Source organism: Streptopelia decaocto (assembly GCF_964273445.1).
Source record: "Streptopelia decaocto genome assembly, chromosome: 2".
NCBI classification, from domain to species: Eukaryota; Metazoa; Chordata; class Aves; order Columbiformes; family Columbidae; genus Streptopelia; species Streptopelia decaocto.
The window spans coordinates 142,264,448-142,290,316 of record NC_138655.1 but is presented as its reverse complement, the minus strand read 5'-3'; the positions used below and the strand labels follow the sequence as shown (position 1 = coordinate 142,290,316).

Genomic DNA, 25,869 nt, shown 5'->3' with positions numbered 1-25,869 from the left:
TACTTTTGCATGTGTACATGTGATGAAATGTTCTCAGGAAGAACCACTCAGTGTACAGTCACTGCCTTAAGATTGTGCAGGACTGCAGAACAGGACTGAACTTCTTTTGGGTAGAGACAGCAGCTGTTTGTGGTTTGCTCAGCAGCCAGTGCGGTGAGGCTGGGACTCCACTCAGAGCCTCTCGACCTTTCACTGTCCTTTCACACACCTTTCTAGCTGGCACCACTTCTCCATATCATGGAAACAACATCATCCTTAACATCTTAACCAGTCCATGAGGAGGTTTCTGGCACATAAGCCACAACAGGTGGCATGAAGGACCACTAGAAGCACTAATCCTTGCAAAGAGATGCTCAGAAAACGGTGCATCAGAAATGGAAACAGGAGGAAGAACAGAGACAAGGAAAGTACTGGGAGAAAGGGAGCAGAGCCAGAGGAGAAAAGGAATTCCAAGACAAAATTTCCCATCTTACCTATACACATATGTAATTCAAGATTTTCACTACATCACTCAGCTACATTTTTATCTTGGTTTTAAGCAAACAGTCCCTGGACAGATTCAGGAAAATACGGTCAAAACATTACTTGATCACAACTGCGGATGGAATGTCTCCAGTGTTATATCATCTCATTTTTAACTTTACAAAGCCTTATACAGACAAGAATATAAAATGAAAAACTATTTTAAAAAACAAAGCTAGTTACTGTTTATTTCACAGAACAAAACCTGAAACCTAAAAACCAAATCTTGCAAACCTTTGTATGCAAGTGAGAAATCATGCATGATTTACATTTACAAGATTTACAAAAATTAGGAATATAAACTCCACATCAGGAATCCAAGATTTCCATAAATGGTAACTGATCTAGCCATTTTAGAAAGGAAATACGATCAATAGTAAATAAACATTGGTAGACCTAAATTGTTCTTGACTTCCACCCACACCCACGCTACTGATGGAGAGACTGCAAGAGAGCAGGACCAACATGTGATCACCCCAACAGCTGCCCAGTGCTCCTGTAAACCTTCAGAACATGGGTAGGTCATGTTCCTCCCCAGTGACACTTGTCCTGATAAGAAGGAAGATTTGCCACGACCTTCCTCACCTCTCCCAGACAAACCCACCGGTGGCCAGCCAGAACACTGGCAGTTAACGCCAACCACACTTCTCCAGTCCAGAGGCCTCCCCCAGACTTCACCTGAGTAAATCCAAGAATACATGAACTACAAGAACTACATATTCAGTTCTCTTAGTTGCGTGAAATTGTGGGAACTGTAATTATATCATAAAAGGATTTATTTCCTCACAGGGTTCAAAGAGGATGTACCCAAATACAGAGTTTTCATCTAGCAAATACGCCTGTAGTTAAGTCCCTAGGAATATCTGAAAGATGGCAGAATTAGAGGGATGTTTGCTGAATGGCCTGGAGAATTTATACATTAGCATCATTTGAAATAAATTTGATGCAGAAACTTCAAATCTCGGAAGCCTTCTCAAGTGGATCTATCTACATTTTACTTCCTTTATTGCATCCATTTTTATTTTTCCATTTAATAATTAACCAATATTACCTCTTTTGTTAAGAGCCACACTCAGCAGTGTGAGTCATCAAACCATGAGATCTGAAATCTTACACATTATACAATGGTTACAAAATAAAGTAACTGCTGTGTATAACATTACTCACACACTGAAACTGGCTACTACAATATTTGCACATGAGAAAATAACTTTGTCTTAATTCTAATTGCATAATTTTATTAAAACAAGGCACATTTTATTTTATTACATTACATTTTACATTACATATGACATTTCATTTTGTTACATTACAGTGTCGCATGTTCATTCCGTTCTATGTTGGTCACAAGATCCTTTGTGTCACTAGTTCCAGGAACTGCATCACTATTAAAATACAAATTGTTCTCAAAGCTATCATGTGTTGACAAGCGATTCTTTCTTCTTTTGTAGAAGAGATACCCTGCAAGGCCACTTCCAACTAGGATGAGGATGACAACAATAACTACAATTCCTGTTTTACTGTGGTTCAGAGTAGGAGTCTTCTCATCCTTTGTCATTGCTGAAAACAAATACAAATAAATCAAGAGGATGTTACATACTCTTTATCTGATTACTGGAAGCAATTTCTTTAGAAAGCATGATGTTTTAAGCAAAAGTGTTCCATTTGTTTCAAAATTATGAGAGATAAAGGTAGCAACATAAAATTAATTGATTTTAAAATGCTAATATCGCATGCTATATCACAAATTATTTTCTTTTAAATCTGCATTTGGACACTGAATGGAGTATATTGTATTCTACTAGGAAATAATACGTTCTTAGGAAGTGGACATGGTACTCAGGTATATCAGAAAATGTAAGAGACATAATATGGAATGTGATTTGTTCTGTTTATGGTCTTACATGGTTCTAGTTTTTGTATACTTGAAAAACAATATTCTTACCCTTGGTAGGCATTTCAGCTGGTGGCATTTCAGCTGCTGGTGGCATTTCAATTGCTGGCATTTCAAAACAATGGAAAAGAATTGTTATTATATTATTCTGTTATTTATTTCTGTTTTTTCTTTTAATTTCTTGGTTTAGTCCATACGAATCTATATACACCTATCAAAAGGCACAGCACAACGGTGTCTTGTATTCTGGTCTCATATGTAACACTAGCAGAAAAGAAGAAACATCAAAGAACTCCATGGAGACAGATCCTGAGATCAGTGTAAAGCCACAACAACAGAGATGATCAAACATAATCCTCAAAATCATCACAATTTCTTGCAGTACTTGTTATCCTATATGAACCACAAGTGTAAGAAATTTGGTTTGCCAAGAGACTTTAATGGCCTCCATGCACAGACAACTGAAACCACCCATGAACTCCAAAACGTCTTAGCATGTATCACATCGAAACTAAAATGTTTCTAGCTCATTTAAAATTGCCTGATTGAGATTTCCCAGAACTCTGCTGGAGTCTCTGTTAGCCCTAGTTTTACATCTAGATTTTAACACTTGTAACCCACATCTATGACTCTTCTGGATAGAGAATGAAAAGAAAGTGCCTTTTTGTTTGTCAGTCTCAATGTAAAAAGACAGGTAAGTGGACTCTGGATAGTTATAGATGACAGTTCTGCAGTATTTCCTGTAGAAGATCCAGTCATCATTACAAGCATCTAAGTAAGAATAATGTTGTATGAGAATGAATTTAACTCATTTCCAGTCTTGTAGAGGAAGTGGGCATATTTCAGCTACTACATGCATTTCACTCTTCTTGGTAAGCATTACTAAGAGATTCTGATATTGCAATACATGCTGAAAGAAAATGCATGCATGTGAGACTTCCAAACGGAAATAAGCAAAGGATATTCCCTGTGCTGAGCAGAGAGGAAACCCTAAAGAACATATTTTGAAACAGATGAGACAGATTTGTAATTACTCAGCAATTATTGATACGGAACAGGCAAACTTGTGAAGTGTATACACTAGCTACGGTTAAAATAGGAACACAAACTTTTAAAAACAATTCAGAAAGGACATGAGCACGGGTCAGCACTTCCACTTTCTGAGAAGGGTTACTCATCCTTTTTGTTGTCATGCAAAACTGCCTTCCTTGGCATTTATAAAACCTCAAAACACTCAGCTAAATGCACTGTGTGTAACAGACATCTACTAATACTAGCACACAAAGAGCATGCTCCATGCATAAAACAAATGTACAAATGTAGCACTTACTTTTTGGCTTTTTACAAATGTAGCCTTTGTAGGAAAAGCAATAGATATTATTCCAGTACCCGGAGTCTGCGTACATTTCAACGCAGTGCTCGTTTTGTTGAGAGGAAGGTTCTCCTACATTCCAGTTGACAAAATCCACTGGACTGTTGTCTAGCCACAGCCATTCTCCTAATGGGAAAAACATTGGATACAGGAAAACAAGATTCTTTTAATTTCCATCTTGACACCTGCTCTTCATTTATTGCCTTCCTGAGAAATCCACTTGTGGCCACCCATGGAGACAGACTATTTAGATTTTTGGTCTAACATATCATGTCACCCCTAAGTTTTTATGCAAATGATATCATATCAGTTTTTGGAAAATGGCAGGCCAATCTGACTTAGGATGTTAACAAAAGCAAAAAAGTTTAAAGAAGTATCTCCCACAATTTATTGCAATTAGGCAGTGTCAATTATAGGAGTCAAAAGATAATTTAGCTTCAACAGAATGCCCTTTATTTCAGTAATTTATTACTCTTTTCAAAGCCCCCACTGGAGTTTTTCTAGGTCAAATTTTCTTCATTTTATTTTTCAGTTTTTGCTATTTGCCACTGACTTTACACACACGATTTTCCTGTTTAAAGATCTGCTTTGAAAATCTTGTGATCACTGTTGTGTCCCAGCTATGCTGGGACTTTCTGTCTCTTCCTTTCTGTTCCTTTTTTTCTTTCTTTTAATAGTGTTATTTATTTAGAATAAATGTGCCCCTTGTGACTCTGAAGTTGTACTCAAGCAAATTCTTGGACTCAGCATGAAAGCTGTTTTGTTTTCTTACAAGATTCTTCATATTTTGCCTTTTTTTTTAATTACCTGCCATCTTTTGTGTCAGGGCATGGCATCTGGATCCAATATTTTTTCCAAAGACATGAAATGTAGCTATAAAGTTATGCTGGAATTGCTATCATCACTACCTCTTAATATAATGACAGGTACAGGGTGAGTGCCATGAGGATGGAGCCAGACTCTTCTCAGTGGCAAACAATGATAAGACAAGGGGTAATGGGATCAAGCTGGAACACAAGAGGTTCCACTTAAATTTGAGAAGAAACTTCTTCTCAGTGAGGGTGACAGAGCACTGGAACAGGCTGCCCAGGGGGGTTGTGGAGTCTCCTTCTCTGGAGACGTTCAAAACCCGCCTGGACATGTTCCTGTGAGACCTCACCTAGGTGTTCCTGCTCCAGCAGGGGGATTGGACTAGATGATCTTTTGAGGTCCCTTCCAATCCCAAACATACTGTGATACTGTGATACATGCTGAAGTAGCTCTTGTGTTTATGATCACTGTAAGAACTGCATTGTTCTGCACCTGTTCTAGAACCACTTCAAAATAAATTTCATATGTCAATTAACCACATGAGTAAACCTCAGCTTTTCTTTTTGTGTTATGCTTATGAATCATTACTCTCTCCGAATTCTTTCTTCCTCTGCTGAAAATTTTCCTTTTTCCCGGTTAAGATTCAAGTAATGTAATTTAATACTTGTATTCTCCACAGCTGGTTTGTCACTGAAGTGACTGAGCAGGTGGTTGTAAAAAAAACCCTCCAAGATTCAAGAAAATGCCACCTGAACTATTCTGCAGTCCTGCCTCCGACATTATTATACTGGAGTTTTAATCTGAACGGCACAAGACTGAAGTAACTTTTAGGTCTGTCATAAAGACAGAAATATCTATTTCAGTGAATACTAGCTATATTCATTAGAAAGCAACAATCAGTAAATGTAAGATTTAATTAAAGCAGCCTGTTGCCTATTCCATCTTATCTTCCTTACATGGAGGCAGAAAACAGAAAAACTTGTGATACACAATTCCAAAGATACAAACAATTCCAGCTTCAAAGTGAAGCTTTTCTGAGGGCCAGCTGTAACTAAAGATGGGTGATTGGTAGTTCCAAATGAGTGAGGTTAGCCACAGTACTCTCTAGCTCAAAAACTGGAATGTCTCAATGACACATCAGCCCCAGGGCCTCTCCCTATTTGAGGAGGACCATTTCATCTTGGCTCAACTCCCAACATGGTCCTGTCTGTACCCTGCTATACACACCTCAGTACCTTACTTCTTTGCAGATTACTTTTCTTTCTTTAAGCTGAAATTTCTCTGCCTGGTTTTACTGTTATATATAACTGGTTATTACTTGATTACAACTGACCATCTTCCCCTATGATGATAATATATTACCTTTTCTAATCTCACGTTTTTTGTATTACGGAAGTATAATGTGACATATTCAACACCCATGCCAAACAGCTTGTAACAATTATTCATCAAACAAAACAAAGTCAAAAGCGAAGAAATTACCATCCACATTTCTGTACAGTCCTGTCCAAAAAGTTGATGTTTTCTCTTCAAGTGGTTCAATGATGTATGTCAGAAAGCTGGCTTCAGCCGAGTCTTCAACTGATACCAAAGAGGCACCTGGAAGACACAGAGGAAAAAAAGAAAATCTCTCAGAGACACAAGTTTCATAGTGGAAAGCATTCTCTTTGTCCTGTCACATGTCAGTCTTATTATCTTTGCTAAATTCCAAACTAAGTTGGAAGTTCCAAACAGAAGCTAACTTTGGATAATATCTTATAAAGGATTCTGGCACTGTTGCTGATGTAATTACTATCATTCCCATTACGTTACTAGCTACTACCTTACTACATACTAGCACTGTTTGTTTCCTCAGCATAAATTTCTACTGATTTGTTACTATTTGAAAAAAACAAAAACACTCTAGACATGCTTTTTAGTAAAAAGCATGTATAACTTCAGTCTGTACACCATATAATCTAACCAAATGTCAATACATTCTTCCAGTGAAGATGAAGCTGTATTCAGTTCCACTGACAGCATGAACAAGATCTCTGCATCCTCTAACAGGAGGTTAGACACCTCAGTCACATTGCCATCAATGCTATAGACACCATGGTTATAGACATATCAAGTTCAGCATAATGAATCTTACGTGACTTTCCCAGAGTAGGAAGTTGGAAGAATGAAACAACAAAACAACCTTAGTTTACTAATATATTCTCCAGCCTAGAGAGCTGTAACTTTCATTCTGGTGACATAAAACTGCAATAATCAAGGGGCAAATTAGATGAGGAATACAAAAGATATGAAATGCCACTAAAATAAGATTTCATAACTGCTGTGGATGAGGCTGACTACCTGCTAGCAGGGTCAAAGGACAAAGTTTCCACTTTTGTAATCTCCACTCCAGGCCACACAGCCTGTCTAATGCCTGGTCTCACACACATGAAAGACAGTGTATGGACTGGTAGACAGTTTTTGCCCATCTCCTCCCAAATGAAGGCAGTAATTGGATGCTACTGTCATGTCCAACACTCGGATCATCCTTGGAATCACAAGAATGCATAGAACATGTTCAGTTTTCCACAGAGAGGATAAACAAGTCTTGAAGTTGTACTCTTCGATTAAGGAGGATACTTACCCAATCGAAGACATTCTAAAGATGCCTGGGCCCAATTTCTAGTAGATGAAGATTCTATGTAATAGCAATGACCTCGGAAAGGGATCCAAGACTTGTGCCCTTCTGATTCAGGGCACTTTCCTGGGAGCTGAGGGGGCTCAGTGGGAGCTGGAACTGTTTAAAAAATAAAAATAAAAAAGAAAGTACAACATTAAAAAAAAAACAAAACAGCTTCTTATACATTTTTTTGTCATGAATGGATTATTCTAACCAAATATTGGAAAACTCAGATCTTTAAAAAAAGTAATCTTGGTAGTCTGTACTGCTTGCTACAACATAATAATTGGAAAAAGTGCCAAATTTATGAACAAAACGTACTGCAACTGTAGTCCCAAAAAAATCTAATGTAGCAAAGAATCCAAGCATGCTTTTTCCTTTTTACACATTCTTAAGTTCAGGACAAGTTGTTAGTCACAAGCGTATTTTCACACCTGACTGCTTTGGTGAACTAGGGCCCATATGAACTTCGTCATATGGGTTGTGAGCTAATATCATGGAATGCAGAAGGCACTATCAGATTACAGCAACAGGAGTTTCAGGTCAAGAACAGAAGGTGGCCTGAAGAAGTATCCTTAAATATTTCTATACCACCTGTAGTTTGTTATTCAGTTATAAAAAGAAAAGCCAGAAAGCAAACATTCCTTGTGACACCTTATGACCTGGTCATTCAGCTCTTCCCCCTTCAACACCACACCTGTGTGACTACAGCCCAGCATTCCTTACCTTTTGATGGTTGAGGTTTTTGGTCTTGTATGCTTGCTGACTATCGGAATAAATAGCAGCATAATGTGAGTCTGAGCTTTGCGAAATATATCGAACTTCATTAATGTGAGGTGATAGCTATTCACAGTCACACTAGCTCTTTTTTACTATATGTAGGCCTCATTTTAAAGCAGCTTCATTCAACCCAAGTAAATTTTAATGATTTCATCCATGTAGCACTTGAAATACAAACCAGCATATACACCAGTTTATATCAGCAGACAACCCAGCACGATGAACTCTAAAGAGTGAATCACTGGAATGACAATGGTTAGATTCAAGTTCTTACCATCAGGTTTTTTGCAAATGGAGAAGTAACTTTCATTGCAGGATCCTGTCTTCCATGCTCCAGCAACATCTAGATAGACACAGCCTATTTTCTGCTTTGGCTCCCCTTGAGCCCATTTAGTATACATCATTCTCCAGTTATCAACCCATTGGTAACGCCCATTGGTCTAAGAACAAAACAAATCAACAGAATCAATCTCTAAGCATTAGCCATTCCTTCGTCAGTCAAATGTCTGTCTATGCAGCACTCTGTGCTAGAACTTCATTGTTTTAGAAATCAATAACAAACACAAATGGCTCAAACTTTTAAATTTATGTTGTGGCAAGCAGCTATTCATTGAAAAATGCAGCTGCACAACAAATGCTTTCCAGAAAAAGGAAATGCAGAGTAAGTGGCCTTGAATTAATATTGAACATAACAAAATTGGCAGTAATAAAAATTTAATTTAAAATTATTTGTAAGAGTAAAAGTCTGGTGACCAACTTTTGTACTCTCTGTTTCCCCCAAAATTTCAAGAAGTGTAGATTATTTTAACTTAAAATATATTTAAAAACTTAATCATTTCCCACTAAAGATGGTGAACTCAGTGAATCAGCCTGTTAATTAGGTTAGGGGAATCTTTTGGTTTTTAGGAAGTGGTGGGCTCATTTAGGAAGTGGTTCACTCATTTGTATTTCTTTCATGTGCACAGTCAAATGGAGTGAATGTGGGGTAAGTGTCTGCACCAAAAAGAAAGGATGGCATATTTTCACATCCAGAGGGTATCAAAATATCAAAGAACAGCGAGAGGAGAGACAAAATTAAATTAGGTACACCAGTTGATTATTTGGCTATCATCAAAAATGTTGAAAAAGTCATAGCAACAGCACCTTATTCTATTTATGAAAATTAAGTATTATTACTTAGAACAACATTTTTTCCACTGTATATCTTAAGATATGTGGATTTTATCTCAAATACATCATATATACAAAGAGATAATTCAAGATTAAAATCTTGTTGAAGTGCAGAGAGTGTCAAATCACAGGAAGTGTTAAAAACATGTGAAATACATAAAAATTAATCATAGTGATGGAAGAGGGTAGATTCCTACCTGTATATCTGACAACACACAGAAGTATTTAGGACCAATATATAAACTAATATGTTAGTCAATAAGACTTTTCAGTTCCTGATTTGCCCATAAGAGAAGCAGCATCAGGTACAATTAGTTCGATGTTCTTACCACATTACTGTTAAGACCAATCCATGCAGGCACCCCATACTTTAATATCTTGAGCCACAGGAACGAATGACTGTAGGGGTCTAAGATGCTAGAAAGGTCAAATTGATCATGTTTGCAGTTTTTTCGTGCATCCTCCCAATTCATTTTGGTAAGGACGAAAAAATAACTATTGTTACCATGACGGGTAATGCTGGATGGGGATGAACTTGTAGAAGGCAGAAACTCAGCATCTGTAAAATAAAGGATGAAAAAAGACCCTTATACTTGTTCAAAAGGGGATTATGATTTCACTATGGTTGCAAATAGATTTCACAAAAAGCCTTTTTTTTTTTATTCCATATTCCCTGACTTTTGAAGAGCGTGGTTTAGATGCACTATTCTTTAGGCCAAAATCAGTAGTAAAAATAAATTACAAAGCTGAAGAAAGGAAAAGAGCACTTAAAGTAATCTCTGAAAAAGAGTAAAGGAACATTCTTTAAAATTCTCCAGAATAGTGTTACTGAAATGAATTAGGTTTAGATTAAGTCACAATTTCTTTAATATTTTTTTTCATCAAAATAAATGCTTTGCAGAAACTGTGTTGTTTTCTAACATTTTTTTTTTCCAGAGAACAGGAAAACTGCACAACAGACAAGTCCTTAAAAATCAATCAGATATTTAAATCCATGGTTTTGCTGCTCTTTAATTTTCTTTTTGGAGCTGAATTTTGAATTTTTTGAAGCTCAGGTTTCACACGGGTGCATTACAGACGCACTCTAGACAGTTCATGCTATGTGTACAAGTCACTGTTTTCCAGAACTTGTTTGAAAGCCAATGTGTTCAGAAAACGACAGACAAAATCATGGAACAAATATTATGTCAAGGGTCATACTAAACACAAAGATGCAGATACAAATTCCAGCTCAGGAAGGCAGCAACATGGCAGTTACTGGGAAGGGTCAGCTGGGACTGGTGACACTAACTGGACCTCTGACACATACGGCCCTTTTGTTCCTGCCTGAAAAACAATTTGTGGATACATCTCTGTTGGAAGTGAAATGATGTTGAAATCCACACACCCTGAAAAAACATAATGTTTGATTGTGTTTCAACTAAAAAGACAAGTACCTGCATTAATTTGGCATATATATCCTCTGTTGTTACCACAAGTCTCATCAGCCCACTTCCCTGCTTCTTTAACAGGATTGTTTCTCATGACAACACAATCAGCCTCAGAGCAAAAAGATACAAAATTAGTTACAAATTGCTAGAAGCAGTGAATACAAAACTTTTGTCCCCCTTTCACACCTTCAGACACAAGTGATGCTGTAGTTTCATACTTGTATCCTTCTAACAATTAAAAGCATAAGTTTTATCATGTGAAGGTTCTGTTCCTCTTGTGCTTAAGAAATTTCTTAATGTTGGTCTCTCTTGTGCAACATTGGGGTGGATAAGCAGACGAGAGAAATTCCAGTATTCTCATATCTCCAGACATAGTGCATGGAGAGAAGGAAAGCCACAGCCAATTTAAAGATAAGAGAAATCAACTACTGGAGAAAAGACTGGTTAACTTTGCCCCAGAAAAACCTGCACTCTCCATGGGCAATGCAACATTTCTGACATATCAGTCTCTTCAAATTTATTGTTGCGAGCTGTAATACTATAGACAGCAAAATGAGAAGTGCTCCTGCCCAAAGGCAGCAATTGATCTGTCAGTACCACCCTTACAGTGACCTTTCATCTTCCCTGACATTGACACAATAGCTAGAACTTAGGTTAGCATGTATGAAACAAACAGTGATGAATGCAAAAAGCTGCATGTGTACAAATGGTTTTGTGCAATGAGGCATCTGTATTTATTTTATTCTATTTATTTGGTTGGTTTTGCTGCCCAGGAGGAGATGCAGAGAGAAACACTGCGTTTGTGAGTGAAATGCATTACGATTTAAATATTTCGAACTGCACAGTTGCATAGTATTTTGTATTAACTATGATAATGTATTTTTAATTAAGGTCAAGTAAACTTAAAAATAAATCTGAAATTTATAAAATAGGTACTTTAAAAGTTTTCACAGGAGACTTCATAAAAATCCTATTATTTTTTCATAAAAAGAGAAAAATATATATTGTTCCTCCCAGAACTAACGCTTTAAATATGCTTTCTCTTTTGGACTTAAAATCCTCCCAGTTTTCTCTCTCCATTAGAGATAAGAAACTCAGAGTTGCTACTTTCACAAACAGGAAGAAATAAGATTTCTATATTAAAACTGGCATTCAAACGAAATAGAGCTAGTACTATAATGTGTTGTAGTTCCACAGCACACTAAACACGTAAGATCAGAGAGGAACTCTATGACCTATCAGGTCAGTTTGTATGACAGAGAAATAGGAGAAGTGATTTTTTTTTTTATTTAAGAAAAAAAAAAAAAAAACAACTGTAAGGCTGTCTTTATATAGAAACATCCTTTCTGCAAACATAAGACATGGCTGTTGGACGGGAATGCTTATAAGTGTCCCTTGCAAGCTAGACGCCAACTGGGAAAGCCACTAAGTTCAGGCAGAACTGTGGTCAGAGGTCTGGGAGGGTGTGCTTGTTCAGTGGGATTTTGGGGCAAATGCCACAAGGCAAAAATTCCATTGTCCTCTTTACCAGAGCCTATGAGAGAAAGTGGGGTTAACACAGAAGCAGTGTAACCTTCACAGACACACAAAACAGGAATCTGAAATCAGTCTTTGTCTGAGCACTCCACAGATCCTGTCACCTGCTAATAATGCCCCAGGGCTCAAAACCATTCACTCTATTTGGAATTATATTTGGCATGTAGAAAAGTATGAAAGTACTAAATCAAGCAATAACATGTCTCAAATCCTAACAAATGCATAAATGCAATCTAAAATCAAGTTTCAGTGAACAAATTGTGGTTGCTATTTACCTGGCCTTCATATGAGTAGAAATCTGCATGTCCTGATGGGAAGCCTTTGGCCCAGTTTGTAAAGTAAACTCCTGTTCCATCTGTCCAGAGGAACACCCTTTCATGATTTATGTCATTTAATCCAATCCATGTATCAGTAACAAAATCTTTCATGTGGAAGGTGAGGAAAGCTAGAGTAAAATAAAGGCAAAGAAAAAGATAAATACTTTTAATGAAGGATAACTGAAATGTCTGGACTCACTGAGACCGGTGATATTAAATATTTTTCCTGAAATACAGAACATTTCATTGTTGACAACACAAGCAGGTGAGATGAAAAGGAGGTGACTTTTGAGTTTAATGAACAGGGAAACAGATATATAACTGTGGCTTTGGGCAAAATACTTCAGCTAAGTATCTATTCTGGTACTGGGATGAATCCCAAAAGCATGACAGAAGTGCTTTTTATAATGTCTGGAGACATTTTTCAATCCAATTGACTTAGAAATATACAGCTGTGCAGAGCACATGTATTTTTGATAATCCCACCAGAGTGGCTTCCCATTCAATGGCATCAGACAGCACCACTGAGCACCCGCCACTTGTGCATGGCACCAGCAGTGCTGTTACAGAACTGTGCCCTTCCCCTCCACCTGGGACACGTGGGCAACAGCCTGTGCTGTCTTAGCAGGGAGCAGAAAGCGCAAGTGACACTCATCAAATGAGTCTCAACAGCACTATTCATCACAAGCAAACCAATTAGCAGAGCCTTGCACAGTCCAGGGAGGTGCTCGTGTGTTCCAGCTCACAAATAGAGCAGGCTGGGTCAGCTAGTGTTCATCAACCCACTAATCCACAATTCATCAAACATCGTGATAAAATGAACACATCATGGCTTTTGCCAACTGCTACAGTCATTGTTATGAGCTTACTTTTCTCTGTAACCAACAGATGAATTTCTGTCTGCTCTATCAACCATTCACCTCCTTTTAGTCTTTTGAAACGAATGCAACTTACACTTCCAGAACTGAACCCTGTAGATTTCTTTGCCAAATTTCAGCACTGCTGTTCTGCCAGAAAACGTAACAGGAACTCAAGCCTTTATGCCTACATTGCCAGCAATAACAATAGATTTGTGCTAATGGCTTTATTGCTCATTTCCCTGTTACCTAGGCTTCAAGCCCTGTGCATGAACCGCCTGAAATCTGTACTACAGAAATTCTGCTGGATAAGATTTTAACTTTGTTTGAAAAGCGAAAGTTTGATTCTTCACATGTGGAAAACATCACGAGTACTAAGTTCATGTTAGCAGCCTAAATTTAAACTATTTGGGCTCAGAATACTACCCAGACTTGTTTTACAATGGTTGATTTTTTAGTATGTACTTTTGAGTTCACAGGCAGTATGTGTTGTGCAACATCTATTTCTCATCACTGTAGTATAAAACAATATTTCTAAAAAGAGGGTGCTATTGACATCTATCAAAGCCTTCCCAAAATTTAATTTCAATGTGTGCCATGTTTATTCAAGCATGAGGCAAATTCCCTCTGCTCTTCTCTCCCAGTCAGGGATGCAGCTCTTAGGTTCATTAAAATTAGCTCCTGGTACATCGATGTGTTGAATTATGGGTAGGTCCATGAGCAAACTTCTACATCAAGTTGCCCTGAGACAGCAAGTTCTGATCCTAATAGTGTTCTGTTTGAGTTAAAAGGAAAGCCATGCAGGGAGTTAATGCCACCTAGTGAAACTACATTATTTGGAATGGAACTTGCTGGGTCCAGCTGTTCTCATGTGTAGGCAGAAAAAGCACTGCCTTGGCTGCAAGGACAATATACATGCATATATATATATATCTAAGCCAACATTTAATTTGCTAGATTCAGATGAAGACTTCATTGGAAATTTCCAAAAATTATATGTATTGGACAAAAATCAGATGTGCAGTCATTGTTCAAATCCTATCCATATTCACACAAATATATCAGCCATTCTGTAAACTTGTATGTCATCTCATCTAGCTGCTACAACACTATACACAGTACCTTGCACTTGTTCATTAGGGACAGTAGCCAGGTTTCCTCCTAAATTCATGCAAGCTGTTCGTGCAGCATGCCAAGTGACACGTTCATCTTCTGTAGATCCAAATATTTTGTAACACTAAAACATGAACAAATTCTCTATGTATTATATTTACTTGAATATCCCTCAAAGATTGAAAACCTCTGCTTCAAGCAAACAAGATGGAAAAAAGGCAGTAAAATAATGCATTTATCTGAAAAAAAAACCACATTCAGTTTAAAATGAGCTTTTTGTGCTGGCCCTTGCTCTATATAAAATTAAAGGTCTCAAGAAAGTGTTTTGCTCAGCACAACATACTAGATTTGATCTGAGATCCCTAAAAATAAGGAAAACCTGATTTTTTATAGGCAGTCAGCTACCAGTAGTAAGTTATATGTGACTGATGTTAGTCTGTCTATTTGAGTCTACAAAGCATAGCATGCTGGTAAAGTTAAGGAACACAAAATGTAGTCAGTAACAAAAAAGCATTATGGTTTGGTTAAAAAACAAGATCAAAGCATCAATACTTTAGGAACTCTTAGTCTAAACTCTTTAGGAAATGCATATCAAAAGGTTTGAAGAGATGACGAGAGAATGACTTCATCAACTGCAACTGTATATGCTCATCTGCCACTTCATTAGAAGCATCAGAAAAGCACCTTTCCTGCAAAACAGTAGATGGACAAACAAAGAAAAGCATGCAGGAGTCAAAAAGCTCTCTGCAAAAAAAAAAAAAAAAATTAGTATTTTACTTCAATAAGAAACAATATTATTAAATAATTCTCTTGTTTTCTATTTAATGCTTTACCAAACATCTAACATGTGCTGTAGTTGTTATGGTACCTTATTATGGAAGGAAAGCCAAGTTGGATGACATCCTCTTGGAGTTGAAAATGTTGTTGGAGGAAGAGTTGAATTAATTGAACTGTTGTGCCTTTCACATATGTAAGGATTTGGGTAACCGCAGTTTATGTCATTCCAAAATCCTGAAGGTAAGATAAATGGGGAACTGTATGACACCACATCCAGAGTTAGTTAAATGGAAATCAGTTTCACTCATTGTTACACCAAATGCTTTTAGTTGAAAGACAAGATCAAATCCCCAGAGTCTCTCAGTTTATTATCATTTTATATGTCACTTTATACACACTGTAATTACAGAATACTAAACGCAGAGTAGAACCAGGTACTAGAAATATTGATTTTATAGTGGCACATTAAGCCAATTTTAATAAAAAATATAAAACAGTTGTATAGCAATCACAACTACAGACCTCTATCAGAGCTCCCCTATGCTAGGTATAAAGCAAATACAAGAGCACAAAACTATTAAGTCCTGAAAATAATACTATGGTCTACTTCTATAACATTTTGCAAAATAACAAAAAAGGGGGGAAGTGGTGCCTCTCAGAAGAAAAAAAAAAAAGTTGTGACACAAACACATAAATAGTGACATTCAGGAACAAACATGCAAAACTCACCTAAATTCTTATACATAACTACGCAGTTTTCATCATTATTTGCAAAGTTAGGTTCATGTGGTGCCCATGCCAAATAATTCACCGGAGTGCCATCCATCCAGCTTAAGAAAAACAATTCAAGAAAAAACCTCTTTAACATAAAAATAGAATTGGTTCCATGTTATAAAAAGTAATTTTGCAATATGTTTAACATGGTTGTACACAGTCTAAGAAAGATAAGGCTTTTTTTTCAATTTGCCTCTGCCAATTGCAGGAAACTTTCTGTGCAAAGGCATAGGGTATGTGTTGAAGTTATGTTTACTCTGCACTTAAGCAATATGCTGACACTTTTGCAACTGATAGGACAATACTCAAAATAATCATTCCAGTCAACATGACATCATTTCAGCGTGAGAGAGCCCAGATGCTCACCATTTACCTGAAATCATACATTCCCTGTGCCTATTACAGAGATAAGAGATCACATTCGTAACACTGGTAGAATGCTTGATCTTTCCCCCATGCCGAGGAAAAGGGCATGACAAACCACCAGTGAGGAAATTCCTGTGATGATGTGCCTTATGTCCTTTGAAAATCCACAACCTATTGAGCTAACTTTTTTGGTCCTACATACTACAAAAATCTTAAACAGTAAAGCAGAACTTTCCAAATCTAACAGACCTGATGTAAACTTATAAAAACAAAATTAATCCTTTTATATTGTTAAAGAATAAGTCAAGTTTTACAATTTATGGATATATTCTAGCTTCCAGTGGTGTCAAATAGAAATTCTATTTGCTTGAAAATGAGTTGGTCTTCTACAAACAAAAAATTTCACCAGTAGCAACAGGAAATGCTTTTTAAAAATTCCTTAGAGAGTTGAGGCTGTTCTGCCTGGAAAAGAAAAGGCTCTGGGGAGACTTTATTGCCACCTTTCAATACTTATAAGGGGCCTATAAGAAAGATAGGGACAGACTTTTCAGCAGGGTCTGTTACGATAGGACAAAGGCTGATGGTTTTAAACTGAAAGAGGGGAGATTTAGGTTAGACATTAGGAAGAAATTTTTTACAATGAGGGTAGTGAAACACTGGTCCAGGTTGCCCAGAGATGTGGTAGATGCCCCATTCCTGAAGACGTTCAAGGCTGGGCTGGAAGGGGCTCTGAGCAACCTGATCTAGTTGAAGATGTCCCTACTCGTTGCAGGGAGGTTGGACTAGATGGCCTTTGGAGGTCCCTTCCAACCCAAACTATTCTATGATTCTATTATTCTGTATTAGCTATATTTTACTGGAGTATGGACAAGGTAGACAACAGCTGAGGGTAAAATTCAAATCAAGCTTTTTTCCTGCTATAATCAAATCTAGAATAACAGTACTATTACTAGTGTGAGAATACCTAACAACAGAAATGGAATTTAAAAAAAAAAAAAAGCAGGCTAAACGTAATAGCACATTATGGTATATTTACTACAGAATACATTTTTGTGACCTTCATAATCAAAAAACACTAACTGTGGAAGTTCCACAGAATTCAGAGGAAAACCATTCTCATTTGCTTTGACAGGCCACAATTTCATTCAATTACTTCATTCGTTTTGCTCCACTCAGTGGATTTCTTTATTTTAAAGCACAACGCAAACTTGATGGATTCAGCTGGCCTACCTTGTCCGTTGGTCAACACTCAGCTGTAAACCAATAAAATATGAATCCTCTTTGCCATTTTTCAGGATCTAGAATGTAAAGATTAAAATTGCATAAATGTCCTCTTTTTATCACAGAAATCTATTATGTTAATAATGAGTAGTATATGTCAAGTTGTTCTTCCTGCATAATTATATTTCCCTCTCCAAGGATTAGGAGGCGAAGGGTCAAACTTGAGGACCAAAAAGAGGCTGCTAGGTGGACTACACCCCACATGCACTGACAGGATCAAAAGCTAGGTACGCCAATATCTGGTTTGATCACTACTTAAGATATCTTGAGTTTATCTGTTGATAAACTACTTTCAGTTAACTCACCTGCCTTACAGAATCACAGCTCACAAGTATAACACTTCTTGCTAAAATGAAGCCACAGGTCAATTAGAAGCATTAAGGTTTACCTGAGCACCCTACCAGTTGCAGATAGATATAATGTGGTGTACCTGCCACATTGAATAGGAAAAGCAGATAATTATGTGCTTAATGCTTACTGTGCTAATTTCTATACAAAACACCAATCCAAAATTATCCTCATCTCAGCTACAAAACGATCTAGAAAAAATATTTGAGTTTGTTTTTCATGTTAATCTGGCTTAATGCTACTGCAATTTCACTATCATAACACGTGTAGGGAAAACGGCAGGGTGAAAAGGATTTGTGCCCATGCTCACTTGTTTTGGATGATTTATTCCATAGTACTAATGATTTTTCTTACATATCGCCAGAGGAACTTTCTTTCACTTTCACTTTCAATGACGGCAAGGTCTCCAAAGTTCCTTTTGCAGAATTCCCGACCTTTTTCCATAGGAACACTCTCCGTGCTGAAATAATATTGTTTGTCCTCAAGCATAATCCATCCATCCTCAGTAGTCTTGTATTCTGTAAGATAAATGGTAAGCTAACTACATTGTTCCTGAGATACAAGACATTGTCATTACTAAAATTTTAAAAGTGCTTTTAAACACACACACACAAGAACAGTAATAGCAATAACGCTTACTGGGTACAGGAGATTCTGTTGGTTCAGGCTTTACACTTGCCCCTGTAAGAAACAAATACTTAATATGATTGTACACTTTCAGCTGGAAGAGAAAATATTTACTATGATTCATAAGCATGTTTTTCTATTGGCATTGAATTTTACAATCACCAATGGATTTAACACCAAAAAACAGAAGGAACTAAATAGGCTTATTCTTACTTTTGGTGTACTATTCAATTTTAAATACATATTCTTTCTCCCTGGGGCTATAAATATAAGTTGTTCCTAAAGTGCAAGATATAATAGTACACCTTGAAATTTGCCTGAATTAAGTAATTATTTTGGTATTTACTGGATGCAGAAAATATTCTATCACAAAGCGTTAACTCTATTAAGACGGTCCCATATCTCCCTCTCCCTCCTGTGCCCAGGTCACTTATACATGAATTCTGGCTTAAACCAGAGGCAGCAAGAATGCAGGCAGCGCTATATTCTTCTGTGGTGCCCCAACTACTACAGAATGAGGTAAGAAATTAACTGGTCATTTCTGAAATGAAGGCTCCAGGCTAAAGAACTCCCCTGTTTGTTTTTGCCTTGGCATCATGGAGATGACATCCTGGGTAGCATCATTAGCACCTCAGGCGAACAACTTCTAATAGAGGATATCTCTGTCTTACAGGTTTACCAATTTATTTTGTACTAAAATATAATCTCACAGATAACAGCATTTAATAAAACATTCTCTGCTTTTACCAATAAAAAGTAGAGCTGGTATTTATTGTCAATATAAGAATGTCGTTAAAAGTTTAAATGAGCACTTTCTGAAATACCTAAACTTAGGTAGATGCACTGGTTGTGGAACTCAAGATCGTCTCAAATTAAAAATTTTGTCTTTATGTCTTCACAAAGTAAAAAGCCTCCAAACTCAGATCTGAAGAGAATTTAGCAAGAAACCAAAATATGAATATAAAACCCAGTCAAAGCAAAATAAATTATTTCAAAACCAGGTTCCATCTTGCAACTACAGAATCAATTAGCTGACAAAACAGTACCTGAGCCAAGTACAGGAGACAGTTTCCACACATAAAAATGCAAGTATGTGAACTGATTTGCAAACTGTTTTCTAATGACTTGAAACTCAAGTTATTCATTGGAGAAGGTATGAACTTCTGAAAAGTCAAAAGTGAAAGAGAATATTCAAAGTAACACTTCCTATTTTTCAAGTATCACATTCGCCCTTCTGAAATCATAAAGAAAGATCAGTGAGAAGTCCCAGCAGGGCACCGAAGACTCTGTATCTTTAAATGCATCAAAGACATGGAAATCCTTATAACACTTTGATATGGCACATTCCACAGGGAACCATTCTAACAAACAGGGTTTGAAATTTTTTATTTTTTAAAGTTAAGGGAAGAATTGAGTAAAATCTTTTCTTTTGATACTAATACACAGGAGTAAGCTATACCTTTTCTTATCTGGCAAATCCACCCATAGAGATAATCACAGTGCCTGTCATTCCATAGCATGCTGGAATCACCACTGACTTCTGCACAAAGTTCAATTCCTTGATAATTATTGGGTTCTCCAAAGCCCCAGTTTTCATACCTCACCTATGACAGAAAATATTTGGGAAAGATTCTGTTATATAGAAAGAAAATAATGGAGAGAGGGAGGAGACATCAAACCACAGACCAACAATTTGTTCTTATTGCCTGTTTAAAAACTTATGTAAGAGGAAACCAGAATCTCCCCATGCAAATGCTGACATTTCAGGGTTTTTTTTTTCAGATTGCCACTGGACTGCAGCTTAGATAACAGTTGTTACTGATCACACTTAGAAGAAAATTGACATTTTTTGTAGGACTTAAATTCTGTAAAATTCATCTAAGAACAATGACTGGGCATGTTAAATTAAGTAAATATCCTGGGTGAGTAAAACAGTAAGATATTATCAAGACACAACAAAAGTCTTGGCATTTTTTTCAGAAAAATATTACTTCCAATTTTCTTGTAGGAATTCCAATTTCAGTTTTCTGTATGGTAAATTTCTATCAATGTATTTTAACCAACCTTGCATCAAATATAACCACATCTCCAAAACTAGTTTTGTTTCTACATTTTCATTTTGTAGTCTAAAGTATAGTCAAGTTGTGCTGGCATAAAACAGTCACCTTCAGCTCCATGGAATGTGGGCCATTTCAGATAAAGATCTAATTAGCAAAGAATAGAAATACTAAAGATGGACTATTTTACTGTTTTACTTCTTATTTGTATTTATAAAAATATCTTTTAGTCTACATGAATTTTCTTGTTGATTCAATGCACATTTTCTTATAAAAACTCAGTATGTTTTAGCCAAAAAAAAAAATCAAACCATGAAACTGCTATTCAGAAGCATTCCTAAAGAGAACAGGACACAGTGGAGGGTTAAGATTAAGCATAAAATTACACAAAAAACATACACCACACACACTTGAGAAGCACAGGGAATGCAAAATAACAGCTGTGGAAAATTGAATCACTCACTGGAGATCCGTCACTCCAAATGAAGCCATCATCAGGATTCAAGTAATATAAACCCATCCAGAAACGCTGGTTGTAAAAGCCATTCTTCCTAAAAAAATTTTTTTAAAAGTCCCATTTATAAGAAGTTTAAACATAAAACGAAAAGTAATAAGGGCATTACAATATTTTAAATAATCTATCACTTTCTATAAAAACAATCCATAAAGTTGCTAGAAACAAAACCAACCAGGATGAAAATTGAATAAAAGCAACCACTTCTAGCAGTTATCACTATACATTAACTCAGACAGATGGAAATATTGACCAAGAAAATGTTGAGATCCAATCCAACTTCTGAAAATAAGATGGCTTACTATTTTGGTAAAATGGTTCAACGGCTATTGTTGTCCCACTTATCAACTCTCCATTTTCTCTGTAAAGGCACTTATGGCTTCCAAACAAAAAGTTACTTGCTGTAGTTGAATCACATTTAAAAAATAGCACCTTAAACTAATTCTTGTCTGCAGCCAGACATACTTTACTGATTTATCTGAATTTATTGAGTCAATTTGTGGTAATGCAGCATCTGAAACTTCTTTCTTACTATAAGTACACAGCTGGGATTCTGGTACGGTTGTAGCATTTTGCAAGGCTGCAATGTTTGAGTCTTGCTTCCTAGTTAGACAGCAACATACAAGTTCATTGAGACTATCCAGGTCATATTGCAAGTGCTACCTTTTTAAGAGTATTCGATCTCATTGAGAAATCTTACACGTGCTTTTTACAGTTCAAAGACTTACTAACCTTATTTACATTACTTGTGTAGGAAAAAATGAATCTGAAGTTGCTTCTGCTATCTGATTAGTTCATAAAAATGACAAATGATGAACACAATGACCAGATTTATATCATGACTGTTACCCTATTTGTACGCTTGCTTATGGGAAGACAACAGGCATCTGTGTTAATTTTATAGTATCACCAAATCACAGTAAATGTTTTCATATCAGACAATAAATGTTGCCTCAACTAGATATCTTGCCAATCTCCTTTTAGCATTAGCTTCTGGGGTGATTGACACTAGTCATACAATTCCTGGTATTTCATCAACTCTGCTTTTTTGCTCTGTTTTTGATACAGATGCAGATAATGAATACAGACAGGCTTTTAGTGAAGTAAAAACATACACCTAAAATGAAATATTCCAGAAAGATCAAGACACTAATTGAAATGAATTGATGGCTACACTACAGATACTCACGAAATAGAACGCCATATCACGTGCTGTTCTTCTTTACCATTAATGGAGGCCAAATCTCCTCCTATAGCTCGACAAAACTCTTGAGATTCAAGCCATGTTTTCTTTTCCTCTCCTCTTGAAAAAGGCTGAAGAGAGAATTTTGCAATCAGACAAAACAGGCAATACAGATCACAAGATCAAGAAACATCAGCTACCCAAAAGGAATTCATTTACAATTAACTTGTTCTGTGACGGTTACAGAAACTTTGAACATAGGGTTTATGAGTGTTGACCTATGTGAAACACAGGCCCAGTATGAGTGTCTTTAAGCCAAATTAGCAAACTGCATTGCTGACAGGAGCCTGCAAGACAAAAACTACAAGGAAGGCACTTCTAATCTATAAAAAATGGGAAATTAAGATCAGAAGATCAGATGTTAATGGAATAAATAAAACCATAAGCATTTCAACAGAAAGGAACATGACCTCTATGCACAATCTGTACTTAAGCTTATGAAACAGTAAGACATATGTATACCAATTTTTATTGAACATATATGCAGCAAACAGAAACTACCTTAATGCAAAAATAAGCAACATACTTACTTTGAAACAGAAGCTTATACGATTGTTTGAGTCCCAACCCTCTGGACACTGGGGAATGGGAGTTGTTGTAGGAACAGGTGGAGGTGTCACTCCTTCTGCCCACACTTTGCATAGGAACTTTGCCTTTTCTTCACACTTTATTACATCCCATAATCCACCAGCAATTCCAGTCCTCATGGCAACGCAGCCCGGCTTTCTTCCTGGTTGTAAACAGGAATGCACAAAAGCAACAGTTGTGGGTCGTGAGGATTTAGAAAACTTTGTATTCTATCCTGACAGAAATTAAGTCTTTGTATAGAGTCAAACATGTTTCCAATGTTAGGGCAGGTGCAGAGAATGGCAATGAAAATCATCAGAGGGCTGGCCACTTCACAAATCAGAGGATCTCCTGAGAGGCAAATGCAATACACAAGAACCTTGAAGTTTGATGACCATCCTCTTTCTGATGTGACCATGTCAGAGATGAAAATACTTCCCACTCCCACAATTTTATCAGAAAGTAAAAAATAGCAATGTTTTCATCAACAAGACTTAGTAAATAAGGAAATCACAACTAATCTAGCAAAGTATTAACCAAAAAAGATTAAACAGAAATCTTCCCTTGGCTCTCTTGTCCTTTCCTACAATCCATTTTCTCTGAGACCAGAGATGCTTCAAGCATGCTGTGATCTCACACACCTCAGAACACACAGGGAGCAAGTGCACTGTGAGACATGGCTGAATGGGCAGGACTTGCTGGCAGGGCTCAGTATGCCTGCAGAGACTGCTCTTCCAGAGTAGTACAGACACAAACTTTCCCAGAACAGATGCAAATCAGAAACTTGATCTCAATTTAAAGTGTTTTCCCAAGCTCACGTTAAAAACTCATTGTAGCACTAAGCAGGAAGTTACCAACAGCACTGCATGCTCAAGAAAGCAGCCAGATACATTTGAGAGTAATTAGTTGTTGTACCATCAAGCAAGGGCTGAGGAATGAAGTAAAAAAAGAAATCAGGTAGTGAGCCCTGTATTTTGGGCACTGGACTCATTAAATAGTATAGAGCCATACCTACCAGGCATCTCAGAATTCCAGTGTGTAAATAAGACAGAATCGCCATTAGTCCACTTGAACGTTCCCTTTTCTTCTACATCTGAAAGCCCAATCCAAAAGTATCTTTCTGTTCTCAGCCCAACCAGGCTAGTCAGATAGGCTTGTTCGTATCTGTTCATAAGAACACGATCGTTAAAATAATACTCAAATTTCTTTTTGAAAGTTGTAAAAGACTTGTTATTTTTTCAGAATTACTGCTCTACCTTCTTGAAAGTGTAGCTTGGATGGATTTACTCGAACAAAGCATATAACAAAACATTACAGAATAGATATTTTGTAAGCTTGAATACCAAAGTATTCTGTCTTCTCCTTGGATGTCCAGTAAAGAAAGAGACATGAAATTGGTGGGAAAGAAGAAACCTGACATGGCTTATGTGTAAAACCACTGTATTTTGTGAGAGTTTCTACTACCCTTGTATTTTAATGGCTTCTTGTTTCAAGCAAATCCAAAACTGAAAAATGCAATCTCATTATTATTGAAGAAATATACAGAAGTAGAGGCTAGAGTAGAGTGATACTAAATTATCAAACTAAAGAACACTGCAAATTAGATCCAATGATCATGCAGGAAAATTTATGTTTGGGAAACAAACCTATGTTTAGGTAAAGCTTGCCATAGTTCATTATGGTGTTTAAACAAACAGCTCTTAAGAAATCAAAGCAAAGAGAAGTATCTCCTTATTGTTAAGGGGTATAGTCTGAAGACCACATTAATGTTAAACCATTTTTATGACAGCTACAGTGATATATATACTTAGAGAGCTACCATCCATGATAGAGCTTTCACGCTAGAACATACACATTTAGACTATATAGAAACAAGTAAGATAAAGTGTAAAGCATCAAGTCAACTGCAAATAAGCTTAATTTCTTAATCCTAACTTTTTTTTCCTCAACATTTCACAATATTCCACATCCAACAATGTGCACCAGTTGTTCAGAAATTTAGTGCACACTGAATACTGCCTGAATTGTAATGGATTTTCAGGTACCAAACACTGTTATTATCATTTGGTTTCTTATTTATTTTTTTAAAAAAGTAGCTCCATTCTGAGATGACCAGATAGGTGAAAATGAAATCCTCTTGCTCATTTGAACTACCTTTTAAAGGAATTCAGAGCCATATTTCATCTAATAATCAAAATTGGATTCTGCATCCCTCACTCAAGTAAAACCCATCCTCAAGCCACAACTATTAAGGAAAAATAAGACATAATTTTTTTCCTTGATATAACCATCTATATCAATATTGATTTCATAGCCAGCACCTATTTTTACTAAAAAAAAAAAGAAAAAAAAAGAATGAACATCTGGATTTGAACATACATGCAAAAACCGAAGAGTTTCACAGTTTCACAGTATGTTTGGGATTGGAAGGGACCTCAAAAGATCATCTAGTCCAATCCCCCTGCTGGAGCAGGAACGCCTAGGTGAGGTCGCACAGGAACATGTCCAGGCGGGTTTTGAATGTCTCCAGAGAAGGGGACTCCACAACCCCCCTGGGCAGCCTGTTCCAGTGCTCTGTCACCCTTACTGAGAAGAAGTTTTTTCTCAAATTTAAGTGGAACCTCTTGTGTTCCAGCTTGATCCCATTACCCCTTGTCCTATCATTGTTTGCCACCGAGAAGAGCCTGGCTCCATCCCCATGGCACTCACCCTTTATATATTTATAAACATTAATAAGGTCACCCCTGTTCTGTATCTACAGCTAGCTGTCCTTTCAAACAAGATTTTTGTTCAGATATGAATATTTATTTTGATATTCGGGTAACACTAGATGCGAAATCTTCATGTGATCCCCT

General features: G+C 36.8%; 1 protein-coding gene across 2 annotated transcripts in view; it reads right to left on the bottom strand.

The window, feature by feature from the left end:
- Positions 1-397: 397 nt before the first annotated feature.
- Positions 398-25,869, bottom strand: part of MRC1 (mannose receptor C-type 1) — a 53,165-nt gene continuing 27,693 nt past the window's right edge. For both annotated transcript variants that reach the window (XM_082046532.1, XM_082046533.1), the window contains exons 11-30: positions 24,030-24,178; positions 22,978-23,177; positions 22,394-22,518; positions 21,154-21,241; positions 20,093-20,237; positions 18,646-18,687; positions 18,361-18,524; positions 17,608-17,675; positions 15,967-16,067; positions 15,329-15,471; positions 14,470-14,584; positions 12,449-12,618; positions 10,644-10,746; positions 9,537-9,766; positions 8,312-8,477; positions 7,222-7,374; positions 6,081-6,197; positions 3,747-3,914; positions 2,468-2,521; positions 398-2,082 (exon numbers count right to left, since the gene is read on the bottom strand). In XM_082046532.1, the coding sequence (XP_081902658.1) occupies positions 1,832-2,082; positions 2,468-2,521; positions 3,747-3,914; positions 6,081-6,197; positions 7,222-7,374; positions 8,312-8,477; positions 9,537-9,766; positions 10,644-10,746; positions 12,449-12,618; positions 14,470-14,584; positions 15,329-15,471; positions 15,967-16,067; positions 17,608-17,675; positions 18,361-18,524; positions 18,646-18,687; positions 20,093-20,237; positions 21,154-21,241; positions 22,394-22,518; positions 22,978-23,177; positions 24,030-24,178 (2,752 nt within the window). In that variant the 3' untranslated portion in view covers positions 398-1,831. The remainder of the gene's footprint in view (positions 2,083-2,467; positions 2,522-3,746; positions 3,915-6,080; positions 6,198-7,221; positions 7,375-8,311; positions 8,478-9,536; positions 9,767-10,643; positions 10,747-12,448; positions 12,619-14,469; positions 14,585-15,328; positions 15,472-15,966; positions 16,068-17,607; positions 17,676-18,360; positions 18,525-18,645; positions 18,688-20,092; positions 20,238-21,153; positions 21,242-22,393; positions 22,519-22,977; positions 23,178-24,029; positions 24,179-25,869) is intronic.